The 17,825-nt window shown below is 50.7% G+C and overlaps 1 protein-coding gene across 1 annotated transcript; it reads right to left on the bottom strand.

Moving 5' to 3' along the window:
* Positions 1-648: 648 nt before the first annotated feature.
* Positions 649-15,627, bottom strand: MCM5 (minichromosome maintenance complex component 5). Its single transcript, XM_034777872.1, has 17 exons — positions 15,554-15,627; positions 15,113-15,300; positions 13,817-13,943; positions 13,531-13,659; positions 12,077-12,249; positions 9,685-9,840; positions 8,972-9,138; positions 7,995-8,166; positions 7,694-7,805; positions 6,662-6,805; positions 6,164-6,229; positions 4,930-5,106; positions 4,311-4,423; positions 3,678-3,806; positions 2,390-2,532; positions 1,576-1,703; positions 649-1,065 (listed from the first exon to the last, which is right to left on the bottom strand). The coding sequence occupies exons 2-17, from the start codon at positions 15,277-15,279 to the stop codon at positions 964-966; spliced, it is 2,205 nt and encodes a 734-aa protein (XP_034633763.1). The 5' UTR covers positions 15,280-15,300; positions 15,554-15,627; the 3' UTR covers positions 649-963.
* Positions 15,628-17,825: the final 2,198 nt, after the last annotated feature.

The raw sequence follows: 17,825 nt of genomic DNA on the forward strand, positions 1-17,825 counted from the left end.
CTATTTGTGTTGGATGCAGTATCACCACACTGCCTTGGGACAGAACTATCCTGAAAGATCCTATCTGCACGATAAACCCATTGTGATGTGTGTGTGGAATCAGGGCTGCCCCACATATGTAACAAGAGGAGGCGATCCTCGCTGCAGCAGAAATCCAAGCCAGTTGCCTCTATACCTGAGCTAATCCTCACAGGACAGTTACATACATTTAGACACTGGAAGAAAGGCTTAGCAAGCAACCTCTTGTTCTTTGTATGAAGCAACAGATTTCCTTCTTTGCTTCATACAAAGAAACAACAGCATCCTAGGGCCAGCCAGTTACTCTTGTGCTGCCAGCACGTCTTGGCCCAACGTCGCAGGTTGCATAATGTGTCTTTGCACTAATGAGGTTTATGTTTCATGGGAAAGATCAACTCTTGTGGAAAGCCACTCCTTGCACTTACATGTGTATATGTGACCTCAATCAACAGGGCTGAAGGCCCATTTTGAGGGAGGAAATGTGTCCCATGGCTCAGCTACCAGGGGATGCAAATGAAAGTCCCAGCATAGCCACGAGCAAAGCAGAGCAGATCACAAGGCAATGGAGAATCCTGCATAGTCACGAAACTGGGCCCTCCGCTCTCTTCAGAACACCACAAGAGCCACTAGTACCAACGTTACCTTTTATTTGAAGTTTTAATGCAACTAAAAGCTTTGCAATGTTTTATTAAAATATCATGATGTTCCCTGGAGCAGCTGCGATACAAGACAAGCAGCCCTTCCGGCCATCAATCTGGTTAAAACTTGAGGTGCCCTCCCATTTAGCTGTCTAGCTGGAGGCGTCTTCCATGACCAGGAGAGGCCGGCACTACAGGGCCTTCTCCCTCTTCATTAAGACCTTGCTGGAACTCAGGAGCATCCTCATCCGCAACAGCTGGCCCCTGGGATGGTTTTGGCCACCGGCAAGAGGGTGAGGAAGTGAGATTACTTGATGCGGTAGAGGACTTTCCGCTGCATGCGGTGTTGGATCTCGCCGCGCCGCATCATGAGCTGCAGCACCTTGTAGATGGCGTGCTCGGGATATTTCTGGGAAAAAAGAGGTGCAGGAGAATGACAATCCCTTATGAGCCTTTCATAGTACAGCCATGAGCTGTGGGTGTGGCAGCCCACCCAGGAAAGTTCACCATGGCCCAGTGAGAAACAACACTGAAGTCATTCCAGACTGACAGACGTTTACATAGGGAAGGGCCTTGTAATACAGGATGAACTCTTCTCTGTGTCGTCGATTGGAATTCTGACTGTTCCAATATCAGTGGAAATAGTGGAAGGAGCTGGAACTGCAGGCATTGTGGGGTCCCAGGGCCAACACAGCTGCACAGAATGGAGAACCCCTACAGCATTCCCTAGACAGTCACCCACCTCCCTGGTTTCACACCACTCCCTGGCACCCAGCTGACTGGGAAGGTACACAAGCAACAGAAGGAGCCCAGCCACATTTCAGGAAAGTCCTCACAGCCATAGCTATCTTGTAGGTTCTTGGTTTCCCAGCTCTTCAGACTTCCCTGGTGGGGGCAGGTCTACACCAACTAGGCTCACCTGTTTCGTGAAGTCCTGGATGATGCTGTGCTCTGACACTTGGGAACCAATGGCAAAGCGGCGCTTGAGCTGTTTTTCAATGCGAGACAGCATCTCCTGGTCCTCCTGTGTTGTGAAGCCCTCCACTCCTAGAGAGGAGACACTGGATTAGAGATCCCTGCTCCTCCAAAGACCTTGCTCATACTGCACGTGCTCCAGTCTGTCCCCTCCCCACAAAATCAAGAGACTGTGGACAACCCTTGGCAAGCCAAAAGATGACCGAATAGTAAACATCCAGGCTGAATCCTCATCTCAACTTCTGAAAAACACCACTCTGCAAATCCCCTGGATAAGCCTCTGCCTCCGAAAGGAACAGTAGAGTCAAGGGGCTACTTCCCATTGCTTCCCATGGAAATATGGCATAGCTGGAGATCCAACCCTCTCACCCCTGTAGCTCCTGGGCTTGCTGTTCTGAACAAGGAAACACCCAGACTCAGCACCTCCTCTAGAGTTTGGGAGAGTCCATGCTCCCCCCCGACTTCAGATGGGAGCATTAGGCACTACACTAACCCTCTGCCTGGACTACAGTGACATGATGACACCTGCCACAGAATGAATGAGAGGCACCTCCAGCCCTGCGCATTGCCCTGCCCGGGGTAGTCACCACCACAGCCACCCAGCAGCACCAGGTTAGGTTGCCGTGTGGCACCCCCCCCTAGAGGGATGGGGTTTATTCTGAACACTCGGATCAAAGGGGAGTGGGCTCAAAGGAGACGATTTACACTGCAAGAGGTTTCTGGTTGGAGGGGGTAACACACATCGCTCGGGGCCTCACCTGACAAGCTGCCTGACATGGCTGCGTCGAGTGTGGACACCTGGAAAAGCCGCAGGGCCTCCTCCACATCTCCCTCGGTGGCAAAAGGCTGAAGTTTCATCTTGCTGAGGGACTCTGCAATCCGCACAATGGCCTCCAGCTGCCTGGGAACCACAGGGAAGCTCTTTATAACAACGTCAGCATGGGCCTCTACTCCCCCAGAACCCTTCCCCGCTTCAGTCAGGAAATTCCTCCATTCCACAAACTGCCTGCTGCATACATCCCGAAGCGCTGAGTAAAACAGTCTTTTACCAGCTGGGGAAGGGTCATCACACCCCAGACACTCCCAGCTGTTCAAAGCAGAACACTCCCATCCTATCTAACGGAAGTGGGGCGCTTGGACACAGACTGGAAATAGGGCGTATATTTTTAAGTGAGAGCTATTGGCCCATGGGACAATTTACCAAGGGGCTGTGGTGGATTCTCCATACTGGCAATTTTGAAAACAAGACTGGCTGTTTGTCTAAAAGCTCTGCGCTAGGAAATATTTTGGAGGAAGTTCTCTGGCCTGTGTTATACAGGAGGGGAGACTAGATCATCACAATCATCCCTTCTGGCCTTGTCTATGAGTCCCACGTCTTTCCCCAATGACTACCACTCCCACCCAAGGGAAACACCTAACCCAAGGCAGGGCCCTCCCCAAGCACTGGATAGATGTGCACAGTTACCACTAAGCAGACACTCTGCTAGCTCAGGCCACTGTTATCCATTAAAAATGGGGGAGAAGGAAAATGGGGGGGGAAACTCTGGCCAGAAGGAGCAGTCTTCTCCTTTTCCACTCCCACCATAAGCGAGACCCACGTACAGCCTGGAGACACCCACTGGTATCTGTAGGTTATTACTCTGCCCTAGCCACCTTCCCTTAGGTGGTTCTACCTCCAGTGAAGCTCTCAACAATGGAAGTCACAGAGCTATGTGAGAGCCTGCACTGGAGCCTCATGATCCCTATGCCAGCAGAAGGCAGTAACGGTGAGGACAGCTGGGTGGGCAGAGGGGGAGAAGGAGAAAAGATAGGAGCAGCCATCTTTAGGAGTGAAGCACTTACAGAAGAGCCTTAGAGCATGTACTTAGCTTTGGTAGCTTTAACAGGGTCCAACTCAATGCAGGCCTGGGGTCACCCGGAGCCTATTCCATTCTCAGGGGACTTGGGCAGCACTGGCCATATTCCCTTTGTAGTATTACCCCAAGCATCTAGGGTTCCCATCCCTGTTGTGTCCCTCCCTGCACCCAGGCAGACGCGTGCTCTCACCGGACAGTGATGGGGATACTGGACCGGCGGTCGCTCTCCCGCTCATGCTGGCGGGCCCCGCTGCGCATCAGGACATAGCGGTTCTTCAGCTTCTCTGCAGCCTCTGCCGAAAGGCGCGGGCCGCACTTCCTGTCAGAAGGGAGCAGGAAACGCCATGAACCAGACAGTACTTGGGAAAAGACAGTGCCACCCCCCTACCTAGGCAGTGCAATGGTGAAGCCTCTTCCCCTGCCACCGCAATCCAGGCCAGATTTTGTGAAAATCCAGGCCCTGGTGAGAACTTGCGCAGCTGGTATCTCAAACAGAGGTGACCCTGCCCTCCTTAGAACCAGTGTGGAAATAACCCAAGACGCTGGGAGCTGACTGTAGAGGAGGAGTGCTGACGGCCCCCACTAAGGAATTACAGGTCTGACACTGGGCCCGCCTAAGTGAAGTCACTTCAAGGAGGTGACCGGCCCAGCAGCAGGTCCAGAATTGCTGAGTGTAACCATAAGTCCCAGCAGGAGTTTGAGAGCGGCAGAGAACACATCAGCATGGCACTACACATCACATTCCCAGCAAGCTTTGCAGCCTGCATGTGGTTCTGCTGCCTGGCCCAGTCGTCACATCACCCGAGAGTTGCTGCAGACGTACGTTCGACAGTAGGAGATCAGCTTCTTCAGCTTGTTCAGCTCAATCTCGCCCTCCACCGCCTGGGTTTGCGTCAGGGCGCTCACGTGTAACGACATCACGTGTTTGGCCAGCGTCTAGGAACAGTGCAGAGAAGAGGTGGATAACAGAATTCCCTCCGCCCTTCAAATGCTACAGACAGAAGCTGCCAGGGCAAAAGAGAACAAGCCAACTCCACCCTTCTCATCTAGGGCAAGCCAGGAGAACAGACGGGCCTTGCACTTTGTTCTAAAGCTCTGACCTGACAGTACCTAAGTGCACAGAGTTTGGGACCACAGGAGACACCTTTAATTCTGTCTTCCAGTCCCTGCCAAATTTCTGTTCCCTTCCCCAGACCCAAAGTGGCTGTGCTGTATTCAGCCCTGCTAAAGAAGGGCAACAGGTAGCAGGTCCATTGCAAGGTACTTCAAAACAAATAACCCACTTGGCACCGGACACACTTGGGAGGTGAGCTGGGCAGACACTTTCCTCCACTGCCCCCTTCCACAAATCCTCTGCTCCAACATTGCTCCCAGCTAATCCTCCTGCACATGTCCTACCCACCCAGGCAAGTCCCAACACCCAGCCCGCCGCCTGCCCTCACCACATCTCGTTCCTCATTGTGCTCATCCTTGACAATGAAGATCATGTCAAATCGGGACAGGATTGTGGGCATGAAGTCTATGTTCTCCTCGCCTTTGGTTTCATCCCAGCGCCCGAAGACAGAGTTGGCAGCCGCCAGGACTGAGCAGCGGGAGTTCAGAGTGGTTGTGATACCAGCCTGCACAGGAAATAGAAGGGGGAGTGGAGGTCAAGCCCCACATCAACACAATAACCATGTTGTTGGCTCTTAATACAGCTCCTAATGCAGCGTACAATGTCAGGATCACACACAAGCATCCCGGGATGGCAGGGGGTGGGGAAAGCATTTAACCATTTCCTCTACCTCTGGTTCTCAGAGCCCTGAGGAAACCTCACACATACCAGCATTTAAATAAGGCTCCATAAGTGGCATCCAGTTGGCCAAGGAAGGGTCCCTACTGGTAGAGGCTGGCAGGATAAGTACAGGGGGTTGGGACTGCACAGCCACATGAACCTCATTTGAGGAAGACCTCCCTAAACTAAAGTCACCCATCGGTGGAAGCCACATTTAATACATAACGCCAACAGCATGAGAGGTGCTCTACAGACAGGTGAAGAGGCTGTGGGGTGCACCCCGGATGTGCTTGAGGGAGTCCTCCCATCACAAATTTAATGATGGAAATGGGGAGGAACAGGTGCTTTGTGGAGATGCAATACTGAGAAGTAGATTGATTTGGTGATAGCAGAATCCACAAGTTTAGGGCAGCAGAAGAAAGAGAGGAATCAAAAGTTACACTGAGGCGTGAGCCTGAGTGGCCCGGGGCATGGCAGAGTTGCCAGTAGGAAGGGTGGCTGGGAGGGAAGACAGGGAGTTTGGTTCCACTCGTGCTGAACTGGAGAAGGATTTCCTTTAGGCTCTCTCGGACAGAGACATTGCCCCAGAGCAGGGCCTGCTGATCCCAGACCAGAGCAGGCGGTAGCTCCAAACCCCAAAGAACCAGTCAAACCAGTGATTAGCAGGAAACCCAGGGCAACACTTGAGGCTCAGCCACCTTCTGGCAAAGGCCCCTGGGTCCATGAGAGCTGGTCACTCTGCTCTGCAAGAAGCCCTGAGCTGGATTCAGGGGCCTATTCCTACAGCTCCCATCCCCACCCTCCCTTTTCTCCCCACATTCCCCCAGTCTCAGCAGCAGCTCTGCAGTTTCACAGAGGGCTAGATGCAGCTTGGAGGCCAGTGGTGTTTGCTGGCAGCTCACCTTGGCGATGGAGATGGTCTGCTGTTCCATAGCCTCGTGGATGGCCACTCGGTCGTCCTCCCGCATCTTGTTAATGGGTGGAGAGGGAAAAATAAAATAGGTCATACCCATTTGATTTTAGTGGAATATCCCTTTCTGAGGCCTGGGCTCACAGGACAGCCTCATGCAGCCAGCACTGTTTCCTCCTCCAGCACACTCAAGTTTCACGTATTTTTAATGCACACAAATTGAGACTTCTCTTGCAATTGCCTCCTGATAACAGCTCCTTTTCCTGCCCTTCCCCATAGGGCACAGGTCTCTATCCACCACAAACAACCCCCGCCCTTCCACACTGCAGCACAAAACATCGCCCTCCAGGGGAACTCCCTTCGCTTCCTGTAGCAGAACATATATTTTTCTCCAGGCGAGGGAAGACGGCAGTTCCCTCCAAGGCCCCTCCCTTCACACCACCCTCAGAAAACATGGCACGGCCTTTCCCTCTGCGTGTTATGTTTGTACCTTGTCAAATTCATCAATGCAGACCACTCCCCCATCCGCCAGGACCATGGCTCCTCCCTCCATGAAGAAGCTCCGCGTCGAGGGGTCTCGGATCACCGAGGCTGTCAAGCCAGCTGCACTGCTGCCTTTCCCCGAGGTGTACACCTGAGGGAAGGCCAGGAAGAGGACAATAGGTCAGGCACCATGGCAACCCCAAATCTGCCTCACTCAGCCAGAGAATGAAATAAACCCAGCGCAGGGTTGTGACCTCAGCCTCATAATAGCTGCAGGCCGGCACAGCAGCTGCAAGATGAGATTCGAGCCCTGGAGAGTACCTCCTCAGCACGCACACGCTGAGATTCAGCCTTGGCAGCCTTCAAGGTACAGAGTAAGGGGCCTTTATTTAGCCAGGGTTTGGGCTAATAGTTACAAAGAATTAGAGGGCTCCTAGGCAGATGATGTAGCTATTAAATATAGAAAGTAGCTTATTTGGTCACTTGAGTGAAACAAACATAACTCTGCAGCCCACTGAAGAGGAAGAAAGGGGCCCCGGATACAGGTGTCGATGAAGACAGCAGAAAAACATGGATGGAAATAAAATTCCACACTCAGTCTCAGTTTGGACCTCGGTGTCTGACAGATGCAGTCAATCAAAATTATTTCACCTGATCTTCCAACCCCCGTTAGTTCAGTTTGTTATACGCAGCTCAGCCAGCTTGGACAACAGGCTGGGGAAAATATGCCGAGTTAAATATTCCAATAAACCATGGCTGCGTTCAGAAAGTGACCCTAGAGAAGTGCTCTCTGGTTCTGACCCATATTTGCTCACTCCTTATGTCCATTTCTCTGCTGGTTACTGTGATCAACAGGCCCACGAGCTCACAAGCCCTGCAGAACACACTCTGGCTTCTGTTCTGCTCCATGATCCATCAATAGAATCATCTACTGGCTCCGATTCTCAATGACACGTGAAGCAAAAAGAAACTGACTCGCTTGGATACAAAGTCTCCGCCTTATGGCAAAGAAGTAACCTGGGTTACGTAGGACACTTACTCCAATGGGTGAACACTTCTCTACAAACTTCAGGAGCTGCGACTTGGCTGTGCCAGGGTCTCCCAGCATCAGCAGGTTAATGTCCCCTCTGCGGGTTAACCCATCCGGAAGTCTGCAGAGAAAGGCAGGAGGGGGAGGTGAGGGGTGTTCTGGTTCAACAATGCACAAGCAAAAACATCACTGACATGAAACTTTCTGCTTCTAGGAAACAGAAAAGGATCCCAGAAGGGTTTTATGCCTTGTATTACATCTCTGCCCCTGCTCCCTTCCCACTGTGCTCAGTCGGATTCATTTCCCTGACCTCTTGCGGGAGCCTCCGAAGAGCAGGCAGGCGATGGCTTTCTTGATGTCAGTGCTGCCGTAGATAGAGGGCGCGATGCTCTTGGCGATAGTCTCGTAGACGTTGGGCATGGAAGTGAGACGGCGAAATTCCTCCTCTTCCTGTGGAGTCACAGAGCCGGCAAAGCTGCGGCCTAGAAAGGGTGGAGGGAAGTAAACTGTGAATGAACCTGTCATCAGCAGAGATGAACCTAGATCAAGCCTGGCTGGCCACCAGAGTTTTCTCCAGAATCCACCTGTCTGGCACAGCTGCGGGTTTGGGCACTACTTTAGTAACACCAGGAAAGTATGGCTGAGTTCACTATACACAGCAGGGACCGGAGTTTGCTATTGAAATCTGAGAGTGCAGCCCTGAGTAGAGGACCTTAAAGCATTAGTTTTGTTCTGCAACAAAGAGGCAAGACTTAAAGTTGGTTCAGCTGATGGCAACCAACCTTGGAAAGATGCAACCAACATAAAGAGGAGAGTGACGTGGATTACTGCCTGATGTGGGGAGCAGGCTCAAGAGGCCTGATTGATGCTAGGGGGAGGAAAATGAGGATCTGGAGGAGGAAGCTATGCCTGATGCTTTGGGGGTGGGTGGAGAATCGGGAGTAGAACAAAAACTGAGCGTGCTTTTGAAATACGAGCTGGATTTTTAAAGCTGATGAGGTTTCCTGTTTAATTTTACCAAGCATAAGCACCACAGAGCTGTGTAAGAAAGCAGAAGTGCATATACACAGGGAACCTGGGACTAAAGCTACGTCCCATCTGGACCAGTTTGTGACCTTTGCTACATGAGTGGAATTGACGGACGTGTGCTGCAGTTTTGTATGGAAAAGCAGTTCTCGTCCGTGGCGTCACTAGCGGGAGGTCACAGGTAAAGGCTGTTCAGAATGGAGGATTGTCCAATTCCATGTTATATCCTGAGCCGGAGAGGAAACCAAAGTAAGGTCTTACCTGAGCCATCAGTGTCCACCTGGATCCCCACCACACGGATATAAGAGCTTCGGATTCCCACTCCTACGTTATCCCGGCCTTTGCTCTTGGTCTGGCCAGATTTCTTGATGGAATAGATGCCCATGATAGTAACTCTGTTTCCAGGGACAACTTTGTCACACAGATACCTGAGAGGAGGAAGGGGAGAGGAATGTTAGTTCTGTATAAGAAAGGGATGGAATGGGAGGCTATTGGAGATGGGAAAAACCCCTTCATCTCTTCCTCTCCTTCCCATCCGAACTTAGACAAGGTGTTTAGATTCCTGGCACTGGAGAACCAGGGAAGCTGCCGCTCAAGACAAAGGAACCTCACACCAAAAGTCACCCTCTTCACCTCAAGCCGAACAAAAAAACAACCCTCTTCTGCTCCAGTTTGTCTCTCCTTTCGTGATGGTAACTAAGCAACTTTGCACACACGATCCAAGGATCTCAAAGCACTTTGCAAACCATTAAGCCTCATGGAATTGTTGCGAGGTAGGTATGTAAATATGGATCAACTAAGATTATATCCATTCCCCACCAATCCTTCCCCCCCAGCAAAAAGCTGGGGAGACAAGAGCGCCCCCAACATACATCCAAACCCAGATAATCACCTCATCCAGCAAATGGCTGGATCTGCCATTGACTCTCCTTGAAACAACCCTCAGGACAGGCAGTAAGGGAAACCGGCATTACCTGTCGCAGTACAGCTGCATGTGCCGGGGCATCTCCCCATGTGGCACAGCATCTGGAGACTCCTGGAGCTTCAGGGTCTGGAAGTCCACGCACTTGCACTTGTCCGGCATGATGAAGTATGGATCCAGGGGGCACTTTGGGCGGCCGGCCTGTTCCCTGAGCAAAGGGAGAATGTTAAAGAAACAGATCATTACAAAGCTAGTCAGTGGCATTAGGACTCAGGAGAGACCATGAGGAAGCTCTATTTGCATCCAGTGATGCGATAGAGAATAGTGCCCTGTAAACACACCGGCTGAGTTTTAGCATTGCCATCCATAAGTGAAGCAGGCAGCAAGGCATGCTGGGATCCCCGCCTTTAGGCCTAGAAGAATCTCCCCATGGAAGCTCCCAAAGTGGGCAGATTTGGTAAGTGAAAAGCCACCTCATCTTAGACTGTGATGCTGAATTCTGACAAGACAGTGAAACTGGAGGAGGCTATTTGCACAAGAGAAACGCTACAGGCCCCAACTGAGATCAGGGCTCCACTGGGCTGGGTGCTGTTTAGAGACACAGTAAGAGCCAGCCCCTGCCCCAGAGAGCTAGACAGACAAAGGGAGGCAAAATGGAACGCTCAGAGAAAAGAAATAAAATAGATTAAGGGAAAAAGAGATGAACGGATGGGGAAAGATTTGAGAGGTTTAAATATGCTTAGCTTGGTAAGTAACAAGTAAGTGGGGACAAAAGCCTACTAGGCTATAACACAAAGGAAGACAAGAGCTATTTACAGTTGTACCAGGAGGTTTAGTGAGGGTTAGTGCGATAAACGATAAAAGGGAAAGTGTAGGCTGAATAGCAGGGAAACATCCTGACACTGAAATTTATTGGCGAGGTCTATGGTTCCCCAAGGGACGTGGAAGTCATTTTCAACAAAAGCTGAGATTTCCAAAGGCACCTAGAGACACAGTTGCCAATTTACACGCAGTAAATAAGCACCTCGACTTTCACAATAAACCAGAAATCAAACTCAGCCCATTTCAAAACAAGCCAATCCCTAAGAACCCCAGCACTCTATGTGACTAGATCCCCCCAGCGTGCAGTCTGGGACTGTGGTGGGCCTGCTGTGCACCCCTGACTCTCTGCCTCCCTTGCCGGGAGCCAATAAAAAAAAAGATCCAACAAGCTACAAGCCAAAAACTAACCAACAAGCAACTCACAAGCCAATTAAGCCAAAACCAAGCCCAATTTCTGCATTTTTTTTGCGGGTTTGGCATGTCTACCTAGAGATTGGTACACACGGCTCCTGTTCATTTCTAATGGAAATTGGGCATCCAAATCCCTTGGAAGAGCAGCTTTGGGAAGCCCGTCCTAAGTGCACAGAGCCATTTCAAGATATCCTTATTCATGCTGAATGCTACATTACACCATAAATAGCCCTACTGAATTCAATGGGGATACTGTGGAGTAAGGTATTACTCAGGGCATGTCTACACATACAGCACTGCAGTGCATCTGGTGAAGGCGCTGTATGACAACAGGAGAGAGCTCTCCCGTCGGCATAATAAAACCACCTCCGCTAGCGGCAGAAGCTGTCAGTGGGAGCAGCTCTCCTGCCAATATAGCGCTGTCCACACTGGCGCTTATGTCGGTGTAACTTACGTCGCTCAGGGGGCGATTTAGTCACCCCCCGAGCGATATACGTTCTGCCGACATAAACTGTAGTATAGCCATAGCCTCAGTGTGAGAAAGTGTCTCACAATCTGGCTCATTGTAAAGAACAATGCACTCACTGGGGACAGGGGAGGGTAATTAATTAAATGGACCAGATGACCTAGCAGGCCATTTCATTTATCTTTACACACACACACTCTGGTGACTGAGCAATTAGAAGTATTAGTAAAAAGCCAGTCTTTTTCGACTGGAAGCTTTGGGAGACAAGGACCATCTATTTTTAAAGCTCAGGCCAGGTGAGCAGCCCATTGGTACTCAGCAAGTACTTAAGGACTTTTGTGATTCTGTGAAGACAGTGAGAGGACTTTTGGGGAAGGTGAGGTGCTGAAGGAGGGAAGCATGTGTGTAACTGCCCCCGTTAAGCTCGGGAGGGGGGCAGAGACCACACTTCAGTATGGTTGCGCTACTCTGGTAGCTAACATTTGGCCTTAACCACCCTAACCCCCAACACATGCAGACCTGGCAAGGCCTTCAACTCACAGCTCAACTAAGTCACCACCGACTTATTGATGAGTAGAGAGGACTCTCCATCCAGGACAGGGCTGGATGACAGTCCCCTAGATCCCAGCACCAGGTGAGACCTACTCATGCAGCATCCACTGTCAGGGGTACTCCCAGGAAGACTGAGTAGGAATTTGGTCTCCCCACCCTACCCAGGATTCCTGAAAGGACTCCCATTGCTTACGTATTACACTTCCTGGGCAGGGCATAACCCTCCAGACCAGGGCGCACGGTGATGTTGCTGATGGTGTTACGGCAGCTGCGGCACTGGATGGCGATCTTGGTGGCTTTGGCTCTCACAGCAGTTGCAGCAATTATGATCCCAGGGATCTTCACCAGATGGGACATCTGGTCAGACTGAGGAAGGAGAGGTGGGGGTGGTAAGAAAACATCTCACACAGGGAGAAGGGAAACCCCAACATGGCAGAGAGCCTGACAGGGGGCGGGGAAACACAGCAGCCTTCACACACAAAGCAGCCAGGATCAGGAGTATGATGCTTTGTGGGAAACATGGGGAAAGCAGCCCATACAGGGAATCAAGGAGGAGTGTTTGGAATTAACATGGCCATCCCCCGCCCAAACACACACCTCCCAACAGAATATTTTAGGTCAGTAGTTTGGATCCATATAATAGCCTACCAGGTCGGTTATTCTCCTTGGTTCCATTTGCAAATGAAAAATGAAATAGCTGGACTTTAGCATGTGCTATGACCATCATCTTAATAACGGTGCTCTGCTGAACCCCTCCCTCCCCGCCAAGGGCCTGCTCCCTTTCCAAGCCCTTCTCCTGTAACGCATTAGGGCTCAAAGCTGTGGTGTGCATCTCAGGGAAGGAGCCATTCCCCCCACACAGACAAAGCAGGTGGCACTACACAGCCACAGACCAGAGGGAAGGGGCTGTGCTTTTTTAACAAGAAGCTTCATTATTTGATAGCCGTGTCTCTTCCTGCTGCATTTTGCAGTGTATTGATCAAAGAGAAGTTTGTGGTGAAGAAAGCAGAGTTCCCCAGAAAGACTCTCAGAGATGCAGAAATAATTCTCACCACCTAATGAACAGACAGATCAGAATACCAATCCACTGACACTTTGCCACCAAAACAGTAACAAGACCTGGCATACACACAGTTTTGGTATCAATTTAACTACTTCAATTGGGGGGAGGGGGATATTTTACTTAAGTAGTTACACTGCTACATCCTCTAGCAAGGACATGGATATACCTGCATAAAGGTGCCTTGTATCAGTATAGCTTATTTTCCTAAATGTATGGGAATAAGCTTTAGCAGCGTAAGCACCTTTATACTGGCGTTAACGTAGCCACACTAAGGGAATGTACTGCTTTAACTATACTGGCTCAAACCAACGTTCAAGTGTTACAACAACTGTGTGTAAAGCAGCCCTAAGACTAACGAGTCCCATCAAGTGTAGTAAGTCAATACATGTCGTCTGGTACAGTGTTATCCTGATAAACAGAGCAGAGATGGGTCAAAACCCAAACCATTTATCCAACCCAAACCCCCTTCCTCCCAAAAAAGCCTTGAGCAAGTCATCAGGTTCTAGCAGCTCTCGCCTCAGTCAAATCCACCAGTGGACAATTCCTGTCCCCACTGCTCCATATCGTCAGTGGATTCAGCTCACCTTCAGACTGCGGATATTGGCTGCATTGGCATCCGACCTCAGCATGACCTGGATGTCTTGAAGCGTCTCCTCCCCTGCTGGGCGAGGACGGGTGACCTCATCTGCTACTTCCTTTGCCGCTTCCTCCAGCTGGGGAGGGAACAACATAGCTCAAGTTGCCATTCACACCAAGAAGAATCCTTGGGGCTATTGTGGTTACCTGACTGCCCATGATTAGCTGTCAGTATGCCAGTTCTAAGACTACTCTTACAGTAGTCCTCCTTTCCATGGTATTCCCCATCCTTACCAGTTGCAGGTGCTCTGCAGGCTGCTTGTACAGGTAATCTGCCAGGTCCTCATCGAAACTGGCCAGGTCCTCCATCTCCACCTCGATCCAGTACTGGCCCAGGTTGTAATGCCGTTTGAGTTCATCCCTGCAAGGTGACAAGAGTACGACTTGAAGGGCAGAAAGCATCATGCAAATCTTAGCAAATGCATATAGTCAGCAAGCCTAGGAGCAAGGAACCACCACAGAAGGGACCCAGTCACCACCCTATAAATTGTTCAAAGTGACCTTCTGGTTAAATTGGAAGCAGAATGGACAGATTTTGTAGGTTCCTTGGCAAGGAAGGTGATCTAGGAAAGTGACGAGAGCTCCATAAGGGATAGAGAGGAAATGGAGACAGAGTACTGGGCAGATTTTTCAGAGGGCATTCAAATCCACTTTCTAAAATTGTGTTCAAATGGAACTAGACCTGGCTCAGTTCCAGCCCTGATGGTACATGCAACGTTTAGTGCCAATGTGCTATCGGAGTTACACAGACTGTTCACATACTTCAAGCACAAATGATAAGGTCCATCACACCCAAATTATGGATTTTAAAATGCATGATGTACTAAGAATTGTTGATGTTCACCTTAAAAATCAGGATGCAGGGAAATAAAAGATGGATGGTTGGTTATTTCTCAGTCTCTTGGGTGATCTGTGCCCATTGTTTATTTCCCTGCAGCCTGCAAATAATTCAGCACTTAGTCTATAAACAAAGGAATCGCAGACCTTGCAGTTTAAAAATACATGAAGTAGAAATACATTTAATCCACAGAGGGATCCTCACAGACCTCAAAACACATGGGATAAAAACCCATTACTGACTTACACTAAAGAGAAACCCAAACTAAACCCCAGATTTAAACACCCTGAAACATGAAACTGGGGACTTGAAATTCAGATCTAGAGCCAAACTTTGCAGTGCAGGCCATGGAGGGCAGCATAATCCAGTGAATGGGGCACTGGACAGGGAGTCTACAGAACCAGGTTTCATTCCCTGCTCTGTCACTGGCATGCTGTGTGATCCCAGGGAAATCACTACACCTCTCAGTGCCTCAGTTTCCCCATCTGCACAAACAGCGATGATGACACTGACCATCCAGTGAAAAGCTGTTTGGGAGCTACAGGTGAAAGCGCTATGTAAGCGCTAACAATTATTTAGATTGGACCCACACTAGAAGGAAAGTTAACAGCTGCCCCTTCAAAGGGAGAAGAGAAGGCAGATAACTACAGGCAGAGTTGGCTGGAGGGATTCCTTCTCTGTCTCAGCAGCACCTGTATTTGAAGGTGAAGCCAGACCGGTCCGTGCCCACCCGGTACTGCCTCAGGAACTCCTTGAACCGCCTCTGCAGCTGGGATTTCCGGACCTGACCCTCATCTGCCACCGGGTCGCCCCCAAAGCTGTCGCTGTAGTAAATGCCGGGATCGTCAAAGCCGGACATGGCGAAGATTGCTCCACCGCCCTGGGCAAGCCGCAGAGAAGGGGATACGATTAGCCCGGCTCCCTCCGCAAAGAGCGCTCCCGTCTGACACACCCCTGCAATAACCCCCATCTACCCCCCACTCCCCATCCGACCCCCGGGGATCCCCCATCCGACCCCCCACGGCCACCCCCCCACTCCCCATCCAACGCCCGAGGGCATCCCCCATTCGCCCCCACCTCCTCTGCCCCCCGCCAAGATCTGCTGATAACTCGCTGCCCCCTGGCTCAGTCACCTCCTATCGCCCCAGTAGCGGACACGCGCGGACCAGCCGGTTTTCGCGGCAAAACTGGGGATTGGGGCGGGGGGAGGGAGGGGGGGCTAAGAAACGTTCTACCGAGGTAGGAGACGCGCGCCCCTATTGGCCAGTCTGGAGCTTGACGCCGGTGATTGGCCCAGCGACATTCCGCCTAGTCCAGTCTGATCCGGAAGCGAGCAGGGAGTCGCCATGGAGACGGAAGAGGATTGGAGGAGGTGCCGAAGCCCCGCCCCTTCCCCGCCCACCCGTGTGGTCAGGCGCAGTTTGGCGCGAAAACCCGACTGGAGGGAAGTGACAAGTGACGGGGAGGGAGTAAGATGGCGGCTGGGTTGGGCGCGGGGGAGCTCCTATCCTTGCACGTGGCTCTGTCTTTGCGGGGGGGGCGCGGAGCGATCAGCCCTCTGGGGTCAGGGGCGCAGGGCACCCGCCCATCGCTCCAGGGGGGCCTGGGCCCGAGGGAGTCAAAGGGCAGCCGCAGGGCGCAGCTAGCGCGGATCAGGCCTGTGAACAGCTGCAGTAACCTGGGCCCTCCATCACAGTCCCTTGGGCCATACTGTGCCGAGATGGCCTGTCCTGCTGGGCCCCAGGGCCTTAGTAACACAGACTGACCTGCATAACTGTCTCTTGGTCCATACTGTGCTGATATGGCCTCTCCTGTTGTGCCCCAGTGCCATAATAACACAGACTGGCCCCTCGGTAAATTGTCTCTGGTTCATACGACTCCAATACAGCCCGTCCTGCTAGGATCCAGTGCCACAGTAATACAATCTGGCCCCTAGATAACTGTTCCCTAGTCCATACTGCTCCTATATGGGTCATTCTGCTGGGCCCCAGTGCTGCAGTAACATAAATTGGCTGTTCGATAACTGTTCCCTGGTCTATAATGCACTGATATGGCCTGTTGCGTTGGGCCCCAGTGCCATAGTAACACAAGCTGGCCCCTCAATAACTATCCCCTGGTCCATACAGCACTGATACTGCTGAGTGCTGTAGTAACACTAACTGGCCTCTCAGTCCCTATTTCCTGGTTCATACTGCTCTGATGTGGCCTGTCCGCTCCTGCCAGCTGCCAGAACTATAGTGACCCAGGCTAGCAGTGGTACTAGAACTAGAGGTGCTGCTGCAACCCCTGGCTTGAAGTAGTAATAACATACACCAAATACATGGTTCCATCATCAGCATCCCTGCTATAAAAATTGTTCCAGCACCCCAGCAGGCTGGCTCCTCTATAACCATCCCCCGGTCCATACTGCACCAAGAGAACCCATCCTGCCAGGCACGAGTGCTACTGTAACAAAGTGTAACCCACACACCTCTGGGTGTGGTGTTCTGTCACATCTAGTGGCAGTGAGACCACTTAGAGAGAAAGAGATAAAATGAGTCTGCTCTACAGCCTTAGCTAACAGCCAGTTGGCTTTTAGCTCATGCAGTAGTGGCTCATGCTTTAAGCCCCAGAGGTCCCTGTTTGATCCCACCTGCCGATGACCAGGGTCTGTCAGCATTACAATATCACTAGCTTTTAACATCGTTTTTCTTTTTTTGCATTCAGTTTAAAAAATAAAAGTGTGTTCTGGCCCCAGAGCAGCGTAGCCTTTGTCTGTTGGGCTCTGCTAAGGCCCCTGGCAGCAGATCACTTTAAGGGTCTCCAGGGAGCAGAAGATACTTCCAAGAAGGTTGCTAGTGAAAAGCATCTGGTTATATTACAAGTTTACAAGCACTCGTGCAGAGAGCAGTACTAGGGTGCCAACCTTCAGGATTGTTCTGCAGTCTCCAGGAATTAAAGATTAATCTTTAATTAAAGAACATATCATGTGATGAAAGCTCTGGAATACGTCCGACCAAAATTAGCAACCCTAAATAGTACAGTGTGCACAAGTTCTTGTACCATGAATAATATATGGATGAGAGATGACCCTCTACAGTAAGTTTTCCTGTGTTTTCTGTTTTTCATACACATGCAAAATATTTGCTTGGTTGTTAGGCACTTGCTGTACTTCTTAGTCTGTGTCTATATTGACTGTTCTAGTACTCCTTCCAGATCAGTTGGCTTTGTGTGTGATTATATGGTAAATGTAGGTCTGGTGTCTGTGCTGTAATCTCTTCTGTTGATTTACAGTGGTCTCTAAGGCTATCGGTCTGGGGCCTTTTACCAGAATTTAATTCATTTTTTAAAAGTTAGAAAAGAAAGTAGAACTCATAATATCCTCCAACACATACACTGCGTAAGTAATTAATTAATAGGTATTTC

The sequence above is a fragment of the Trachemys scripta genome, chromosome 1 (genome assembly GCF_013100865.1).
Source record: "Trachemys scripta elegans isolate TJP31775 chromosome 1, CAS_Tse_1.0, whole genome shotgun sequence".
NCBI classification, from domain to species: domain Eukaryota; kingdom Metazoa; phylum Chordata; order Testudines; family Emydidae; genus Trachemys; species Trachemys scripta.